The 21,263-nt window shown below is 39.3% G+C and overlaps 1 protein-coding gene across 1 annotated transcript in view; it reads left to right on the top strand.

The window, feature by feature from the left end:
* grm8b (glutamate receptor, metabotropic 8b) overlaps positions 1-12,173 on the top strand; it is a 146,870-nt gene extending 134,697 nt beyond the window's left edge. The window contains exons 10-11 of the mRNA XM_028450538.1: positions 8,297-8,543; positions 11,798-12,173. Of these exons, the coding sequence (XP_028306339.1) occupies positions 8,297-8,543; positions 11,798-11,847 (297 nt within the window). The 3' untranslated portion in view covers positions 11,848-12,173. The remainder of the gene's footprint in view (positions 1-8,296; positions 8,544-11,797) is intronic.
* The last annotated feature ends 9,090 nt before the right edge of the window (positions 12,174-21,263 follow it).

Raw genomic sequence — 21,263 nt, 5'->3', positions numbered from 1 at the left:
ACTTTGAGTAAATGTACTGGCCTTAAAATGTACTCAAAAGTAAAAAAAAAAAGAAAAGTGGCTTGTTTAAAAAAGTACTCTGATTAGAAGTTACTTTTTGAACAGGTTTGGGTTTTTTTTTTCAGTAGTCCAAAAAGGACAACGGGGGTACAAATATGAAACTAACTGGTTTTATTTAAAGGTAAAACTGTAATCAACCTACAACACATCAAATGAATGACATCAGAGATGACTGAGGATGTAATCATAACAATTTGAATAGTGGAAGGTTCACCTCTACTACAGTCAATATCACTTTACTGTTAAATGGATAGTTCAGGCAAACTGTGGTAATACCACTTTGAGACAACTTATTGTTTACATAGTTGATCATTTTGACCACTGGCAACAGCTCTGGAGGGATCAGGTGATTTCTTGTAGACGTCTTCCATTAGCAGCTAGTTATTGTGGAAATGAACTAGGGCCCTAGGCCCCCAATGTCTTCTCATTTACATACCTTTAACATGCAGGTTGTTGCAATACCTACGAATACACAATGTCTGTATGAGCAGGGACAATGACGTTTAACTGAAATAAATCAACAATACAAACAATATTGTTTATTTTCTAGAGAATCACAAGAGCTTTATTTGCATCAAAACGACTGGTAAATCTTCCAAGTTCCTTTTTAGGCTATTTTTGGACAAATTCACCACAAACTAACAGTACTGGTGCTCTATAAAATACTATATTTGCTTGTAATTTATTGAAACAGGATTAATTTATGTTGTAGAGGTCGTTTTATCAAACTTCTGACAATAGGACACAATAATTAGCTATATTTTACAAAGTAGACCATATTTACTTACTATTGAAGTAATCACATAAAAGTGCATGGTATTTTTTTTTTTGATTTTAATAAATTTGTGTCGGTCCGTACAGTGTGAGAATATGCATCGTGAGCTGCGCACATTCGGGCTCTGCGTCTGAGTCGCACAGTTTGAGCTGGAGCTGAGCACAACGATTGAAAAAATCGCACAGTGTATCCCAGCCCTTAGGGGTTTAGGAGTGCCCACTGTTCCACAAATGAAATCTAGACCTTGACACTGAAATTATTTTCATGGTGGGTGGATGGAAGATGGTGTTTAAAGAGCAATTCAAAGCATGAGCTTATTATCTAGACCACGTAACCCGTAGAGCCCCTGAAAGAGAGGATGTGATTTTTGTCAAAACGATTTGCAGCAACATGCTTTTAATGCCCCCCCCCCCCTTCCATGCCAGTGTATCCCACTTCTCCATAAAGAAAAGGAGAAAAAAAACCTCAGCATGTGAGTGTCCATTAGTTTGGTTCCAGTTTGTATCTTTTCCATGGGGTACCAGATGTCAATAGAAACCGCTGTGTTATTGCCTGCAATCAATGTATAAAGTCTAAGCAGTAAAAGCAACTAAATTAAATTGACCTAAAAGGAAACGTCAAAAGGTTTTCGCTAAATATTATAGCTAGTTTTACCACAATTACATTACATTATTTTTTACCTAATTACATTTTATTTCACCTTTATTCAACAAGATAAGTCATTTACAAGAACTTTGCATTTACAATGGCACCTGGGGGCAGTTATGGTTAAGGGACATGCTCAATGTCTCACAGTGGTTTCAGACTAATGATCCTAAACTAACAAGCCTGCTTCCTTAACCATTAGGCCACCACGACCCAATTAATGACACAATTAGCTTTGTTTTCTTCAACAATATATAAAGAATATAAAAAATGCAATGTAGTATAGGTTAACCAGATTTATATTTCAATTATTTTATATAACAAAACAATGAGTGAATAACACTCAAAGGCTCAAAATTGCTAATAGTAATAAAATTATCCACTATAATCTATATATAACTTGCATAGGTAGCCTACCAAGAAAATGTGTTATCTTAAAACCCATATTAAGCAAAACCAAAAGCTGCATATGCAATAAAAATCAACCTTAAACTTAAAAAAATACATGTATAAAAGAGTAATCATAACATGATGTGCAATGGATGATATATAGAAAAGAAAATGACGGGTATTTGAGTATTTTAAGTTTAATGTTGATACAAATGACTCCAAAGACCCTTCTGACAACAATTAGCAACAAGTTTTATTATCTAGCTTTAGACTTACCATCTGAAATGCATTCATAGTTTGGTTTATGGGTTAGTTTTGCTCATTCATAGGTTGGAATTGCTTTATTAATGTGTCAAAACTGTGACACACCATAGTTCATATGACCTCATTCACTCCCTGGCCCTCATCTATCAACCTTGCGTGAAAACGGGTGCACATTATGAAACATTTGTATTTGGCCAATCCCAGCGAGTGTTGCTAAATACGACGGCTGAATTTGATTTAACATGTTACACCCTCAAATCTTCCAAGTTTGAAGGCCACGCTCACTGAGGTCAAACAAACATTTGCAAGGAAATAAAGGTTTCCGAGATGAAAATCAGCATTCTCACAGCTGAGGTGAAGAAAATCAAAGATGTGCTTTTCGGTAGTGTGGAAACTGGAATTTAAGGAGTTAATTAAGACACTCTGTGGAAGAGAATAACGGAGACAGTTAACAGTGTTTTCATATTGGAACGGACTCGTGCTGAGGTTTGAATTAAATTCTCAGTAACGACAAATGATGGTTTAAATAGAATGTTCCTCATCCACTGCCTAAAAGCCTAAATCCCAGCTATTTGATCAAGACAACTCTTCACATTTAGTCGAGTCAGGCTGGCGAGCACGAGCCAGAGCCCGTTTGCGTGAATTTGGTCAAACACACGTCGAAAGCTCAGATCTGAGCACATGACTGGTTGATAAATGAGGACGCAGAATGCGGCCGATCACGTCTCTAATAGCAAAGAGAGTACACTGATGCTTTGTTATAAGTTTACATCTGCAGATAGAGTGGCCTTTACATATCATGGGAACATTCATTCCTCTCTGTTTAGATTGCTTACATTACATTACTTTGTGGGAAACGTGTACATTCAGTCTCTTCATTGTAGAAGTTTGTAAAGCAGAACAGAATCAGAGTAAATCTGTTCACATCTGTTATTAAATCAGTTGTTTTTTTAACTCCCACATCAGGAGCACTGCTGTGTTTCCTTCAAAGAAACTGGTATAAAGCATTTTCTACCAGACCCGCTAGACCAGAAAATGCCTAAAGTACTGCATCATAAAAAGTTCTGACTCCCTCTTTTTTGGGTCCTCCATTAACTCTTGTCACATCTCACAGCGATTGTTATCCAGCTGAGTGGTTCTCCATGAGTCAGCCTCTCAACACCTCCGAACTTCTCGGCGGTAATCCCTCATCAAACCCTATCATCATCCCACGCTTCTGTCCTGCTGACGGATTGTGTTGCTGGTACTGCGATACCCACTTTGTATCAGCAGAGGAAACATAAATCACTTGGCAGCTTGTTTCTTCCTGCCAGGCGACACAAATTATTTCATGCTTCAATGTCCTCCAGACATTTTTGCAATGATTCCTTGATTTGTTGCTAGAATCACCAACGACGTTGATGTTGCTGTTTCTTTTCCTTCATTTGTCTTGGTCTCAGCAGTGGTAGAGAGTAGCTCAGACCAGCTGCAGAATTCCCCCTCTGCCAGTTTTTGACATGCAACCAGGGGCCACTAACACGAGGTCTTCACTAACTTGAGGCAGTTGCCATGGCAATGTGGATGGTCTCCTAGTGGTGCATAGTGCCAGGTGTGTGCTGTGGTTTCGAGAGGACTGTCACAGGTGTTTGGCGACAGATGCCGGGGCGGGTAGAGGAAGTAGAGGCTCGTTCTGCCTCATTGAGCTCTGTCGGCTACACTAATGTGGGTGAGTGCGTGCGTGTGTGGTTGCGTCGTTGGGCTTAGCGCGCCTGAAGGAGTTTCTCTCGCTCTGATAACAGCTGACCGGTGTTTTTATTGTTCTCCCGTTGCAGCACGCAGCCGATTTTCAAATCAAACTAGTTATTTCTGCTTGGATGACAGCAGCAGGAGACAAATCAAATAGTGCTTTAATGGCTCTTGACACAGCTGAAGAGGCACAGATGCTGTTTGCAGCTGTAAGAGATGAAATGATGTGCATCCCCTGGTGTTGTGCTTTGTGAGATTTCTGCTTGTCAATGTATTTCAGCTCTGCTGTCCACCACACTTTTTTGTTCCTTTAAAGCAAAAGCACTGTAGTATTTTAGTATGAGAAGCAGTTCAACTATTAATAATGGTTATTCTGTACTCTCTCAGCAAACTACAATAGGAATGGCTAGTGTCTAACTGGTAGATGTCATTAACCAGACACCCCTGAGACAATCAGGTTGGTGGTTGTTGTCCTTTTTCTTCTTTACCAATAGTCGCTTCACACTTAAAGGGTCAGTATTATGAAAAATTTACTTTATAATGGTTTTGCTACAGTGATATTCATTCCGAGGCCCAAAGTAGAAAAAGCTCTGTTTCCTCCCTCCCTTGTTGTTCCACATTTTGTAAAAAGTCAGCTCTAAACGGACGAGTTGGATTTTTCCCCACTAATGCGTCATAAGGGGGAAACTCCTCCTCCTGACAATCCTGGATCCTCCTACCCTACATAAGAATGTAATCTCTTCCCTCTCAAACTACCTCACAAGTAAAGCAAACATAGTGAAGGCAGGTTGATATTACTGTTAATATCTTTAAGTTCAGTTTAAAGACAATCCGAAGAGCAGCGTGAGGGCTCACAATCACTTTATATTTTGCAGCCATTATATTGCCTCGTATCACCTTCATGAGATGATCTGACATGTTTGTGCGATGCAGCGATCAAACAAAACAATGGACTATCATCTTAAATTGCTTATTTCTGTGGTGAAGATGACAAGAAAGCAACGTAGCAGCTCATGTGAGTGTTTGAAAAACCTGACAGCTGATAGTGGAGAGTTTATTTCCCTGCAGCACAGAGTGAGCGCTCACAATTAGTTGCACTTTTAGTAGCCGTTATACTGCCTCTTTTCGCTTTTATGGGATGATCTGACATATTTGTGACCCAGTGCGACGCAGCGGTTGGACAAAACAATGGACTATAATCTTAAATGGACTAGTTCTGTGGTCAGAACAGGTGAGGTGGAGAAGGAAGTGACTGTTAATGATTTACTGCTGCTGTGATAAACACACACCCTGAAGCAGTGTGTGCGTTTACGCCTACTCGTGCATTTTGCATGAAGGCCCAAAAAACGGCCTGTTTTTAGGAGCACTCTGAAAGTGACTTCTCAAAGGGCTAAAACTCCAGAACACAGACGAGTTTAGGAAAATAAACCTCAAATCCTATGTAGTTGGGGTTCTTTAAACAATTGGAGATGGGTGAAAAATAGCATAATGCTGGACTTTTAATTATTGGTGTCCTTTGTGAAGGAACCACAATTCCATCCTTCTTCTGGATAGGTCTGAATGAGCCCTTTGGACCATTATTGTTTGACCTAAAATGGGGTCTCAGTTTCCTTGCAGGTAAACCCTGGGACTGTTTAATTCAAGTGCTGCAATTAAATCATCCAGGAGCAAGTAAACCAAAGAGAGTTTGGTGGTTATGTCACCAGGATGTCTTTTTGTTCTTGTTGCTTGTGCCACTAACCCTGAGGGAGTCTCTGAGTGCTTTCTGCACACCTCAGTGAAATCAGGCCTCAGCATGGGAGAGTATATAACATTTGTGGCTTTGTTTATAGTTTCCTTTTCAGTTATGCATTTTGTTAGCATTAATTCAACTCAGTTTACTTTTCAGTGCCACCTCCAAAAGGATTCTGATGACAGAGTTCTGGTCTGTCATCAGCGACACAGCTTTGTTTTGCATGGAGAAATCGTAAACTAAGGTTCACCATTGGTAAGACCAAAGAAAGGTTGGTGAAGAGATTGTGGACCTTCTTGTTCACATTAACAATAAACTGGACTGAACACAAGCTGGGTTTCCATTACAGATTTTCGCAAAATAAAAGCAATATTTCTAAATGCTGACAAAGTCTAAATGCGCTTTGAACGTGTTTCCATTGAAGGTTGTTTTGGGCAGGAGCCTCGTAACTCCCGTGAAATCTCATCCCGCAAGACTTTGCTGCAGGAAGATGGATGCTCAGAAGCTCCTTATAAAACTTTGTATTCCTTTGTTGTTTCATGTCTAACATGGCAGTAATGATTTGTATGTCTAATGCTAAGAAACGTCCTGGTCTCCTCTTCTGTTTACACGTACCGTGCCATGTTTTCTCTGAGATAAGTGGTCATGTAGCCAGGTACTCCTCGTCATGTGACCATGTACATCAGAAAAAATGTTTTCATAGCACTTTTGTGACACATTTCAAAACCAAAACGTCTGAAGTGTTTCCTCATAAAAGCGTGAAAACATTGTAAGTAAGTAAGTAAGTTTATAGTAAGGATAGCACTTCTCACAGACAATAGTCACAAAGTGCTTCACAGTAGTAAAATAAATAAAATGGATATGTACAAGAGCATGTAATCAAGTAAATAGTATAAAAAAAAAACAATGTTAGGCCAGGTTGAATTAAAATACTTGCTGAAACAAGTTTTATAGGTGCTTTTTGAAAGCATCCATTGAGTCCAGAGAGCACAAGTCTGAACATTCGTTCCAAATGTGACCAGATACCTCACGTCATGTGACCATGTACAGTACGTCACGTTCTGTGACGTGTATTTGCGTGAAAATTGTTTCCATTGCGTTTTAGCGACACATTTCAATATTGAAATGTCAGAAATTCCTCATGAAAGCGTAAAAACTTTTTAGAGATACTTGAGTGTTTTTTTTAAAATGTATTACCAATATTTATTACGTTATTTAGATTTTGAGCATTTCCAAGGGTAATGGAAACACAGCTACTGATGCTCTGTAGAAGAAGAGCCTGAGCAGGATGTTCTTCTTGAGGAGACTGAGGTCTTTTGGTGTCCCCTCCAGTCCTTCAACCAGTCCATGGTGAACAGTGCACTATTCTGGGCTGTGGTGTGCTGGTGTCAAGACCTAAATGCATTAAAGATAGATTTATCTATTTATATCACATATTGAAGATGACACAACTGCCTGACTATGGTCGGTGTTGCAGGTACTCTCTTGGTTGGTCCCATCCAACATGGTTTGAATGCCAGAAGTCAGTCATGCTGCCGACAAAGACGGAAAGCATGAAATCAATAGTTATGTAGCAGCTAGTAAAGCCTGCCTGGAGCCTAATGATGCCTTCAGGGTCATTTGTCAAACTGCAATGGTAGATAGTCAAAGTGTTTAACTGCTGGTGTAAAAAAAATTAAAGAGGTTGTAAAAAGTGAATGATAATACATCTGCTCACACGAGATTACACTTGCACACCTGACACATTGATACAGCTCAGAAAGTCTAGATTTTCATACATAATGTGCCGTTACAGTAAAGACTTAAAAGGCATTTCAGACAAAAGAGAAACAATATGTGGTGTAAGAAGTGGATAACATGCACTTGATGACTTGAAAAGACAATCCACGTACAATCTACAAAATAATAAAAACTTGTTTTCTTTACTTATTTTGTATATTCACAGCTTTTACCGTGTCATTGATTAATAGCAGATTATGATTTAATGCATTATTATTTTTGGCAGAAAGACAGTTTTAAAGAAGAAATTACACTCGTACACCTTGTACATTTTGCAAGATGAAAAATCCAGGCCTTCAATGAAATTTCCCTAAAACTTATTATGCGATGGTTGGTAGGGGGTCATTACATCTAAAACATACTTTCCCTTTATTTTAAAGATAGAGGCTTATATCTATTAGTTATTATTGAAAAAGCATTATGATTTGTCATGATTACAATGAATAATGAATGAATCAATATGAAAAATATGTGGTTACTATAATGAGAGTCAATGGGGCAAATTTGGTTACAAGGTTACTAAGTGTCAGTATGAAGCATATCTACTTTTCCATACAGTTCCAATAAACAGGACTTTGCAATTAAGAAGATAAAAATGTAAAAACATTATTGACAAAATTTCATACAGCTAGCCTTTAAAATGACTGGAATATTAACAGCCAAACAAATAAAAACACCCAAAATGTCACACAATTCTCGGAGCACAAAGATGCGCCGAGAATTAAAGCTGAAGTTCTCCTTGTGACTGATTTAGGAAAAATACTGAAACCCATGCTACATGCTCATAATATTCACATCATATATGTAAGTGTATTCTACTGATAACAAAGGGCTAAAAGGTCCTTATTATGGGAATGATTCACAGTTGTATAGTTGTTAAGTATTGTCTCTTCACCTCATTGACATCCGTTGATGTTTCTCCACAGATGTACATCCAAACGGCCACGCTCACTGTCTCCCTCAGTCTCAGTGCCTCCGTCTCTCTGGGTATGCTCTACATGCCAAAGGTCTTCATCATCATCTTCCATCCCGAGCAGAACGTTCCCAAACGCAAACGCAGCTTCAAGGCCATCGTCACTGCCGCCACGATGACCAGCAAGCTGTCACAACTGGCAGCCGAGCGACCCAACGGGGAGGTGAAAACGGAGCTGTGCGAGGGCGTGGAGGCCAGCAGTGAGTGGACTTAAGATCTGTATAACCTTCTGCATAGCCATACCTGCTTATAGGACAGAAAAGACTCCTGAATCTGATGAAGGAGGAACATGGAGCTCTGTGGAATGCCTGGCACTGAGCTTCATAGCCATGTGCGCAGGGAGACCTCCAAATATGAACTAGGTTTGGAAATTCCAAGACGACAAGTGCCTTTGAAATACGTGTGGCAGAAAATGCTAGCAAGTTAATTAGCATGCCTCAACTTTTCCAGTCATCTAGTATCATCTTTTGCCACATTATGTTGCAGTAAGTTACCAAAGTGTCTAGTCCAGGGGTCACCAACCTTTCTTAAACTGTGAGCTACTTGAAAGGTACTGAATAATCCGAAGAGCTATTGGTTTGACATACACTTATTAAATACAAAATTTTCACAGTTTCACTTTAATTAAAGAATAAAATAATGAGGAAAACTAGCAGTAACAGAAATATTTAATTTTCATCATATTTCATAGGAAATCTTTATCTTCCTTTTAACGAGCCACTAACAACTTTTTAACTAAATGTAAACCATGTTAAATTTGTAAAATTTTGTAACATTTTTGAAAAATCCACTTTGCATTTTTTTTCAAACAATCTGCAGCTTCTTTAGCAAAATCCTATCTACAACACTTAACAAATTTGCCTCAATGTCTCAGTGGAAATAAATATTTAAAGATGGTTAAATGAATACAAAAACATATCAAGTATTTATTAAAGCTCTGACTACATCTTTCAGCTGTATTTATCTCTGTGAGTTTGAAGCCTGGCAAGTAACTCTCCTTTAGCTTCTAGCTCAGCCGTACTTCCACAGATACTGTTTCTGGCAGTTAATCGAAGCTTTGAGCCGAGACACAGCCTACATTTAACTTCACTGTTCTCATCTTTGATAGTGAAAATGTCTTATCAATAATTTTCAATTATCCATGTTGAGTAACAACTAAATTATTATATTAAATATTTTTTTCCAAATACAATTAAAATTGCAATTATTATTTTTCTACTGAACATCAATTAATAATAATAATTAATTATTTTCTCAATTACTAAATTTTAAAGTCAATTAATCGCAATTACTGAGCCTTTAATAAATAAGCCCATAAAACATAACCTTCCTCTTGTGTTTGCTTCTGTTAGCATCTCTAATGTTGATTTATGTCTTAAATCATCTGTAAAATACCCTAAGAAATATTATCTTTCATCCAATTTGTTTCTCATCTATTGGTTACCTAATCAAGGAAAAATATTGGTATTCATGTCTTAAATTTGAATTTATTTAAAAGGGAAGTATTAGGAAAAAAAATCACTTGATAATAGTTTTGCTACAGTGATATACATTCCTTTAGCCTCATTCAGAGGTGTTGGAAAAAGTTAAGTTTCCTCCCTCCCTTGTTATTCCACATTTTGTAAATAGTCAGTTCAAAACGGGCAAATTGGATTTTCCCCCTTATGATGTCATAAGGTGGAAACTCCTCTCCTCTCAAACTGCCTCACAGGTAAAACAAACACTGCTGTTAAATATATAATATACTTTATTGTCATATATGTAAAGCTACATACACAAAATGTGTTCTCTGCATTTAACCCCACCCTGAGGAGCAGTGTAGCGCACAGGGAACAGTTAGGGTTAATATAAGGGACTGATCAACATCCCACAGTGATGGATCAGGGAGTATATAGATAATCTGGTATATAGATAATCCGAAGCGCAGTGTGAGCGTACACAATCAGTTAAATTTTTAGTAGCCCTTATACCGCCTCGTATCGCCTTTGACATGATCTGACGTGTTTTTGACCCCATACGATGCAGAACAAAACAAATGATTAACACCCTAAAGTTAACATTCCTGTGGTTAGAGGTGAGGAGGAGAAGGAAGCGACGCTGACATAGCCGCTGAGTGTTTGAAACAGCTTACTGACTACGCTGCTGATGTGATAAACACACACCGTTGAGCATTGTTTGGACTCATAATCACAATAGCTGCTTAAATAGCCATGTTTTTTTTTTTTTTACTGTAATGTGCATTACGCGATTATTATAATTGACCACAACCCTGATGATAACTGAGTCACTTGTTACTGTTACAAGTCTCATCGTGGCGGATCCTTAGCTCTGCTCTATCCCAGATGGTTGACATGGTGTTTGACGGAGGTGTATAAATTGTCAAAGTGCCTCAGGTCAGAATGACTACAGCACCTTCCATCCAGGCAGTTATTTCATTAGGTCAGGAAGACTTCTTACTTCATCTGGTGCGTTCTTTAGTTGAACATGTTTTGCAGTAGAAAGGAGTGTAAATGGAGCGTAGGTGGATAGTTTTGTTATACTACCATTATGTTGAAAGTCCCTGTTGATCACAACAAAGGCCTTAATTTTTTCACAGCAAAGCTATTTTGAGAAAAAATTGTGTTTGTCTGAAGAGACTTCTGAAGGTAAGATCAGAGCCCAGTGGGAAGCTTCCGCTCAGTAATGAGGGAACCAGTTAATAAAGACATCACCTGAGACTTATTTGATCAAGCCAGAGTGTTTACAGCTCAGAGTTACACTTCAAAGCTTCTTTCTTCTTTGTCAGCACAATTCTGAGAGACGGACTGTTACTCATCAGAGATGTGCCGACGGGACGGATTTACATTAACTTTTGATCACCTCTTAATCTAATAGTCATCTATCATAACCATTAATAGGATAACGCAGCTTCAGCAAACAAATACTTTATTGATGAGATTTTATGACATTTATGTTGTTTAAATTAGAATTTTGTAGCTTTATTACAAGATCCATATATCGTCAGTGTCAGCAGTGTTCTGGCTTTAGGGCGTAAAGCTGTGCGACCCACATTGAGTAAGAAACAGTAACTGTTATGAAAACACTCGCTAAATTAATATTTGACTAAAGTGTATGGCATAATAATCCGTGTACAGTTCGTTTCTTTGTTTAATTCGTTTGAAAACCATATCAAAATAACAAATAAAGAGTGTTAACAGTGTGGTTATTGTGTTTTACTGACTTAAAACCAAAACAGAAATACAGAAAAATCAAAAGCCAGACAAGCAGCGTTTTTCTGTTTTAAAATTAAATCTTCTGTTTGTGTGATATTTGGATATTAAAGGGAAACTATAGACGAGAGCTTCATCTTTTAAGATCACCACACAGAGTGGACCCATTTATTAAATATCTGATAGGACAAAGTAAATAAAACATGCTTGTTTAATAATCCTGCTGTTTTCTCTCTTCCCCTCAGTTCCACCAACAAAAACGACCTACGTCAGCTACACCAACCACGCCATGTGAAGGAGCTACACCTCAAACATGATGACGTCCTGGGTCGTTCACTCTGTACCTGTCAGAGCGAGTGAGTGAAGACATCATAAAAAGACAAAGAACTTGACAAACCCAAAGGGTTGGAGTCTGGACTACTGGCAGACTAAATCAACATATCTGTGGTGTTTTACTGTTTACAGTCAGCAGAGAACAAAACGTGATGGCACAAGATCCAATATCAAATTATCACAACTAAAAATAATCCAGAGTCCCTCAGAAAACAGGAGGATTTTAAGTGTACGAACAAAAAAAAAGATGTTTTCAATATTAAGAAGTCTAAAAAATATGTAAATGTTGGGGACCAAGCATATTTGTTGTGATTCTAGTTGTGCGTTTTAACGAATCTTGTTCAGTTGTGGTTGTGAAAATTTTAGATCCGTGTCTCATGTTGTGCGTTTGTCAACCTGCATTACGAGACCAGTCTGTCGCTGTTTTTGGCCAACAGATCAATAGCTTTGGGTTGTGAACCGTCTAAATGCAATGTTTGAAGCATGCTCTTTTTATACAAATGATCTATTTATAATAAAAGAATGTTTCACAAGCTTGTGCTGTGCTCTGGTGAAGGCTTTAGAAATACAAATACAGTTTGACTTTTCTGTTTGGATTGCAGGCATCTGCAAAGAGAAAACAGGAAGGATAATGAAACAAGAACACAATGTTGCTGTTGTAAAAATGCACAGGTACTCGAACAAAATTGGTTTTCTGCATTTTACCCATTCTTGAGGAGCTACGATGTAGAGTCTTGCACAAGGACCTACTGTGGTGGGGGTCAGGGTGTAATTCAAATTGCCATCTTTCCCTTATTAGTCCAATTCATTAACCCCTTGGCCACCACTGCCACCTGTTACATATAAGGGGTGTAACAACACAATTTTCAGCTTGGTGCATACTTCCATATTTCAGTTGTGTTTATAAATGTATTTGTTCTTTACGATGAATTAGTCTAGCACAGCAACTAGCCACACTCAGCAGCGTTGTCAACTTGGCAACTTTGTTGCTATGTTCAGACCTTGCGACTGACAAAATAAGCAACTTTTTTTGTGGAAGGTTACTCTTCTGCAGAGCCGGCTTTAGGTCAACCAGAACTGACCACTGGCAGAGCTGTAGTTCTCTCTTTTTATGTATATATGTGTAACTTAGAGCAATGTATTGATACATCCATATATGTGTTATAAGCGAAGACAATATTGTTTGTATCAATATACATTCACTTTTTTTTTTGCAAAAATACCAGTTGTAATACAAACTGTCATACAAACTACACTCTTTGCACCACCTGTCTCCCTCAGATTTAAAGAAACCTCCAGCAAAATCAGACTCAGGGGTGGCAGCCGTCTGCAGGACCGGTTGGAGTTAGTAGACAGAAAGAGGACAACAGAACAGGATAGAGAATTAAGAACGTCAGAATGTCAAACTGGTTGAACAGCAAACCACAGATCAGGAACCATTAGAGTGAGGCCAGGATACTTGAAAATGATGGAGAAAAAAGTCAGAGAAAACACAGACTGTAGAGCAGGGGTGGCCAATCCTGGTCCTCAAGAGCCCCTATCCAGCATGTTTTGGATGTTTCCCTCTTCCAACACACCTGATTCAAATGATTAACTCATCATCAAGCTCTGCAGAAGCCTGATAACAATCCTGGTCATTTCAATCAGGTGTGTTGGAAGAGGGAAACATCTAAAACATGCTGGATAGGGGCTCTTGAGGACCAGGATTGGCCATCCCTGCTGTAGAGAAAAAAACATGATACAGCTGTTACATTTACAGTGAATGTTATCTGTTTGAAAACGTAATTAATCTATACTGCAAGACACTGAAAATGTTGATGGATTAAGATGGAGAGTGAAGAGAACAGGACCTATACATTGAAAAAGGCTCATGGTGGAGAATCCACTTAAAGGTTTGGATCATGGTTAGACAGTCAGTGTAGTGTAATCAATGGAACCAGTTGTAGAGAGATATATTTTCCAGTTTAACAGACCAAGCTACTGCAGCATAATAATAGAGTATACATGTATCTAGCTCTATATGGCCCTGCCATGTATCAGGTAGAGTTAGAGAGAGAGAAAGAAAGGGAATCTCGAAAGCAAATACCAGAAGTCAAAACCGGTAAAGGCTTCAGCATGGTAGATGAACAGTAACTCCATCCACACTGGATTTGACCTTTAACATTGTACAAACCCAAGACTGCAAGAACCTTGGCAAAGAGCGAGTCTCATTACAGACGTAGGGAGGAAAAACTGTCAATGTGATCAATACGTTCTGCAGAACCAGAGAAGTCGGATCAATACAAGCCGCAAGTGAGAACTCCTCAAGCATGTAATGAATGTTTCTGCATGTCCTGGCAGAAAGAAAGATGATAACTGGTAGAAGCGGAGTGATGAAGCATTATGACGTCTTGCATTTATTTCCCTTGCTGCCGCGTCCTTTTGCTGCATTCTCCGGCAGCGACGAATAGAATACCGTGTGGTTCATACAGGAAGCAGGTCTGTCTCAACGGCTGGTGTTGGATCAATTATGTGTAAAATGGTTAGGCCTCTCAGCTTAGGTTCCCGTTTGAGAATGGTGTGTTAAAATCATTAATTATTAACAGACAGTCTGCTTCAGAGACACTGTCGCAACTTGGGGTGTAAAATATAAATGGTTTCAGTTGTATTTAAAAGGCTTTTTAAAGCAATCCCCAACCCAAATGACAAATACAGCTTAACTGAAAGACTATTATGTAACATTTACTCGTAGGAATAAGAAGAAATTTAGACGCTGCATATGCAGTAAAATGTGTGTCACATTCACTAAGTTCTGAAATAAAGAGTAGTAAACAAGACGCATACCTAAATCCTTTGGTGGCGCTGTTTCCTCAACTGCTATGGGGAGTTCACTAACATTGCGGCGCAAATAGGTGTGTGTGTAGACGTTGTTGAGACCGCCCTATTTAAATGAACATTTTGCTCATTCAACGTGGAGAGGTGAGCGACTCTCTGCACTACAGCCACACTGGACTCCACACGGGCTGCCTTATGCGTTCAGCTTTTTCTCTCCCCCACGCACAATTTACTCTGCATTTTCTTATTCAGTGGCAGTTGATATTGTTTTATTGAAATTGTTTTGTTATACTAGAAAGGTTAACTGGAGCCTGTTTTTTTTTGTTTTTTATCTCTGCTGTGTTTTGCATCAACATTTAGTGCAGACATGATCTCTGTGTGTGAGTTTGCACCTACCTGTGAGTCTTACTATTTTCAGCGCAGAAACAGTCACCGCAAACATTTCCAGATTTGATGTATTGCATTGCACCTACTGCATTCATTTATTTGTATTTACTCCTCTCATTTTTTGCGCCCCTTGTGAGAGCTGCCTACTATACGTATTCATCAGAGGGAAACGCGCTAATTGGATTGTGGGCGTATTGTAACGCGCCCTGAACACGCGCAGTCCTGATTCCCTGAGATTTGTACCCCTTATTAGCACGTGGAGTGACGTTTGCACATGTTTTAATACCCCTAAACCTTTAATGAATCCACCCCCAAGTGTGCCCAATTCAAGCACACGGTGCCCACAGCCATTGCACACATGGTGGAACAGGACGCACACGATGACATGGGGTGCACAGCCTCCTGCTGTACTTGTCTTTGTGAGAGGGCTGAAAGAGCTTTAAGTAGCTGGGTTTCCATGACAGATTTTTGCGAAATAAAAGTGATATTTCTGAATGTCGACAAAGTATAATTGCACTTTGAACATGTTTCCATTGAAGGTTGTTTTGGGCTGGAGCCTTGTAACTCCTGTGAAATCTCATCCTGAGAGACTTCACTGCAGGAAGATGAACGCTCCAAACCTCCTTATAACTCTGTACGTGTAATGTGGCCAGAATAATGTTAAAGTTTAATGCTAAGAAAAGTACCGGTCTCCTCTTCTGTTTACATGTACTGTGCCATGTTTTCTCAAAGAGAAGTGGTCATGTGACCAGGTACGTTATGAAAGCGTAAAAACTTTTTAGCACTATTTGAGAGGTTTTTTTTAAAAATTCTGGTGTTTCCATTGCCAGTTTTTATTGTACTATTTAGATTTTGTGCATTTCCACGGGTAATGGAAACACAGCTTTTGAGTGTGGGACACCGCCTTTCCCACTCTCCACATTCATCTTACTGAACCACGGCCTCAACTGAAGACCAAGTTTGATCTAGCTGAATGAGCTCAAAGGTACCCTACCTCTCTCTTCCGAGAACACACCTTTTGACCACACCTCAAGCAATGTACACAACCCTGCCTCTAGGTGCTTGGACTGGCAAATGCCAACATACAGAGAGTTGCAAGTCCAAGCACGATGTGATAAAAGCATGGATAACTTTCCAAGATCCTTCTTGGTCAGATAAGGTTTGATTTTAGCCAAAAACTTTAGCTGGAAAAACTGGACTTTATTCCCGTGCAGACCTGTTTATCTAGTTTAATAACACCAAGGTTCCTGGCATGGGAGCCAATGTGAAGCGCTAATGAGCCCTTACGCTGAAAAGGGCCTGAACCTGTTCAGGGTGACCAATATGGACCACCTCTGTTTTGCTTTCATTTAGTTTGAAAAAGTTTAAATTAGGGATGTAACGATTCACTCAACTCCCGATACGATTCGATTCACGATACTGGGTTCCCGATACGATTCTCTCACGATTTATTTTAAAAAATGAGACTGTAGACAAATGACTGAAAAATATTCCTTTATTTGTATTTTTTTCAAAAAAAAAAAAAAAAACTAGAAAATACTGTTATATTTTCCTTTATCTTTCATTGTCAAATGAATCCCTTAATAAACTATTCAAAACAATGCAATTTAACTAAAAATAAATCCTGAATGAAATAAATAAAGGAATAATACACATGAAAAAGAAGCCTATTTATTTAAATTCTGGCTCTACAGTAAACTATGCAAAACTGCATAAAAACTCTTTTTTTTTTTTTAAGTCCAACTGAAAATGTATTTTGTGCCTTAACAATTTCACTTTAAAACAAATCCCATAATAAAGAAATTATATAAATAAACAAACTATGGCTTTCATTCTCTCTCGTTCCTCCCTTTCCTCTCTGTGTTCCTCTTAACTGGGATTTCACATGTTCTTTTTAAGAAAAATCAGCATGTCTACATGTTCAGGGAGAAGCTGATACCTCTGGTTATTCACAATGTCCCCTGCTGTTGAAAAGACCCTCTCACTAGGGACAGAGGTGGCGGGTATGGAGAGACGTGCTTTTGCGAGAGGGGAAAGAAGTGGGTACAGCGGACCTTTTTCTTTCCACCACTTGAGTGGACAACTTGTGAGGGGAATGGGCGTTTCATTTTTATATTTATCCATTTCTGCATTGATTCCATTGCTGGAACGTGCTGCTTTGGGGAAAGTCCCTCCCAGGAGGTCTTCCAAGGCCGTCTTCTTGGGAGGAGGTTGTGCCAGCTCATCTCCTGCTGCGTCTGTGTGGTCAACAGACTGTTCTGCTGCATCCCCATCCGTTTCCTCCACATTGAAATAGGACTAAATAGCAGTAATAGAAAAGGAGCAACAGTTAGATAGCATAATAATACAGGCAAAAACAAACAAAACATAATAAAAATCAATAAATAACAAAACATAATAAATGTAATACAGGCAATAACAAACATAATAAATAAATAACATAATACATTTCATACAGGCAATAACAAACATAATAAATAAATAACATAATACATTTCATACAGGCAATAACAAAAATAATAACATAAAACATAATAAATTTAATACAGGCAATAACAAGTCAAATAAACCAAGTCATTAAAAATCAATGTACAGATTCAGAGAAAGAGAGTAAAATAAATATTAAATACCTGGTTGTGCAGCTGCAAAGCTTTTTCCTTCAGGCTGTGAAACACATCCAGTCGTTGGTTTTCTTCTAGGTGGGGCAGACTTCAAAATCTGGGGTCTAATGCGGTGCACTCCAACAGGTATTTGCATTCCCCACTGTATCTGTCCGAGAGGTTGTTGAGGATAGCTCTCTTCATGTTGCCTACAGTGAGGGAGTCTTCCGCGTTGGATGCCATGCTATGCTCGATCATATGCTTTAATGGCACAATGAGAGACACAGTTGGGTTTTTTTCGTCACACAACACGGTCGTGGCTTATTTCAGAGGTTTAAGAAGCCTTGCTATGTCCTCAGCATCACTGATGTCAGAACCATCCATGGTGTCAATTTCACGTGGACTTCGTCGGACATCTGGGCTAAGGAGAGCTGCCGTCACAGCTGCTTGCTGTTCGAGATAGCGTTCCATCATATCCAGACTGCTATTCCATCGCGTGGTGACATCGATGATAAGCTTGTGCTGTTCAAGCTGCAGCAGCTTCTGTTTAGACATTAACACAGCAGTGGCTGTGGGGCTTCGGTGGAAGAAGCCTGCAATCCGTCTCACTCTGCCCAGCAAACGGCTGACACGGGGCACATTCAAACCCGCTTGAGTGGCTAAGTTTAACGTGTGGGCAAAACACTTAACATGAGGTGCTAGCCCAGCCTCTCTAACGGCAACATCCATATTTCTTGCATTATCCGTAACGACAGCAATTGTGTGATTAGGCCTTTCTAGCTGCCATTCTGTAATCGCCGACTTCAACACTTCAGCAACGTTCACCCCCGTGTGTTTCAAAAAGGGGCCGTGTTTGAAGCACAACGTTAGCCATTTCCCACTCGCTGGTGATTACGTGGGCTGTGATGGTGATATAACTCTGTGTAGCCCTCGATGTCCAACCATCTGTTGTTATCGCTATGCTAGCGGCATCTCTGAGTGTCTGAGCCACCTTTACTTTAGTTTCATTGTAAAGCGCAGGCATTACACACTGACTGAAGTGCGGGCGTGATGGGATATGGTATTTGGGCTCAAGCATGTTTATCAAAAGCCGAAATCCATCATTTTCAACCACAGAAAACGGCCTCATGTCTTTCGCCATGAAAACACCAATGCACCTCGTAATTTCTTTGGCTCTTGCACTCGTTTGGGAGAGCGGGGCCGCAAACCGGCCCATCAGTGTGGTTTGTCCTTTTAATGTTTTTTTAACAAGGGGAGGTGACTGGAGTTTCTCGCTGTGGTGTCTGTTTAAATGCTGCATCATGTTGGTTGTGCTATTTGTGTAGTTCCCTGTCTTCCTGCAATATTTGCACACAGTTTTTGTCTTGTCCGTTACTTCCTCACCTCTTTCATTTTCCGTCTTGGGGAAGCCAAAATGCTTCCACACCTCCGACTTAAAACACGGTGGTGCATCCTGAATTTCAAACTTTTCCTCCGCAGCAGCCATGTTAAGGCTTGCTCCACAGACTGTAAATGATAGGCTAGCCTACAACCAATCATTGTGCTCTACTGGCGCAGACGCTCACATCACGTGTGAGTGACGTAGTTCAAGCAAGAGAAGGATATAGCGCCCTCTGCTGTTTAAAAAAAGTACTGCGATTCAAGTTTTAAAATATCGATATGAATCGTGACCCCTATGAATCGATTTTTAACGGCCTTACGATTAATCGTTACATCCCTAGTTTAAATATATCCATGTCCTAATATCCATCATGCAGTTGACCACAACCTGAAGAGAGTCTTTGGTCTTTGCTTTTAATGGCAATTACACCTGCACATCATTTACAAAGGAGTGAAAGTCCATGCTTTCTAAAAATTGACCTCAGGGAGTGGGGTCCCCTCCAACTGACCTTTAGGGAACCCCACATGCAAGAGGAATAACTGAGTAGGAAAACTGACCCATCTGGACAGAGCAACATACAGTAAGGTACAATTTAACCAGGCTACTGCAGGGCCTTCCTTTGATGCCTACACAATGTTCAAGGCGTGATAGAAAGTTTGTGTGATCCATCGTGTCAAAGGCTGCTGTCAGGTCCAAAAGAATAAAAAAGGCATATTTACCAGAATCGAGGTTCAGCAAAAGGTCATTAAAAAGTGTTAAAAGAGCTGTTAAATGTACCTTTAAAGGTATTACAGATGGCAAATGCTAAAAGACCGGCGCTTCATGACATAATTTGCCAAGTACACTTTTTTTTTTTTTTTTTAACAAATTCAGGACTGAACATAACACCTTGTTTGTCACATTGTCTCCCCTTTAGCTGTATCACTGAGTGGCTCCATGGTTTAACATGTTAATTAAAAATAAGTTGAAATATGATGTTAACAGCAACATGTTAAACCCAAGACCAGGTGGGGTTTACACTGATGTGGTTACAGCAGCACTCAGTCATTACAACAAAATAACTCAAGCATTAAACAAAGTGCTTCATTTGCTTCAGTACACCCATTAAGGTAGTGTCTGTGAATATATTAAAAAAAACTGTGTTCGGTTTTTTACCCACTCAGACATTAATGTGTCTGTCAGCATTTTGGTCAACAGTGGGGTGTCATGAGGTGTGTTGCTACCTATTTTGTTCACAGTAAATATTATTTTGGGATAATACAGTAAAAACAGATCACATTGATGGATTTACACAAAACTAATCGTTTATCAATGCAAATGCCAAATGTAGCTTCTTTATGCACTCCACGCAGGAATGTTGTGGGCAAGACAAATGTGCTGACATCCAAAGTTTGTAAAATTCCTATCTCACTTCTGTTGTTCTAGGACCATAACTCCCATTTTCAATGAGTTGCCATCCTGATGTTCAATCTGCATATGCATTTGTCCAACTGAATCTTAAATAGTGTTGTCAGAGACTGGGGACCCTGCAGAGACTTTGTCCCCATGGGATAATAAATGACTGTTGCAACAACTCTTCTAAAAGCTGTGAAGCAGCAGCTTTTAGAAGGTAATTTTCAAACATCTCTGAAGTGCTGATGAAAGCAAGAATCATTAAAGTATACGCAGGGCATAGAGGCTATGTCATCTTTAAGAATCAATGTTTATTAAATGTATAACAGGAGCAAACAGCAGCAGGCTTCATTAAATTCCACCTTTAACAAGGGACACGTAGTCTCATTGTCAGCCTTACCGCGTCTGTAGTATGAAGAAAGACCGTTTTTTTACCCTGCAAGTCATCGATTCCCAATCAGTGAGATTGTCTGGACTGTATGTGTGCGTGCATATCTGGGCCATTCTTATCTTTTCACTATAGCATTTGTATTTTAATTGGCTGCAGGTGGAAACAAACCATGGTGATCGACAACTACGCATTCAGCGCCCCTAGATGTTGAATTAAACAACAATTTTGACGGTCCAAAGATGAAAAAAAACTGAAATAAATCTGAAATAGTGTTTTGTGATTTGTCCTATCAATCTCAAAGTGGTGCATGAGTTCTGAGTTTATTATTCTCTCCTCCCTTTTTTGTGGATATGATCAAAAATCCATCTGCCGCAGCAGCTTCACAATTAGCTGATATAATATAATCTACAGCT

Source organism: Gouania willdenowi, chromosome 6 (assembly GCF_900634775.1).
Source record: "Gouania willdenowi chromosome 6, fGouWil2.1, whole genome shotgun sequence".
Classification (NCBI taxonomy): domain Eukaryota; kingdom Metazoa; phylum Chordata; class Actinopteri; order Blenniiformes; family Gobiesocidae; genus Gouania; species Gouania willdenowi.
Note: the sequence above shows the minus strand (reverse complement) of the source record. Positions and strands in the feature narration are given on the sequence as shown.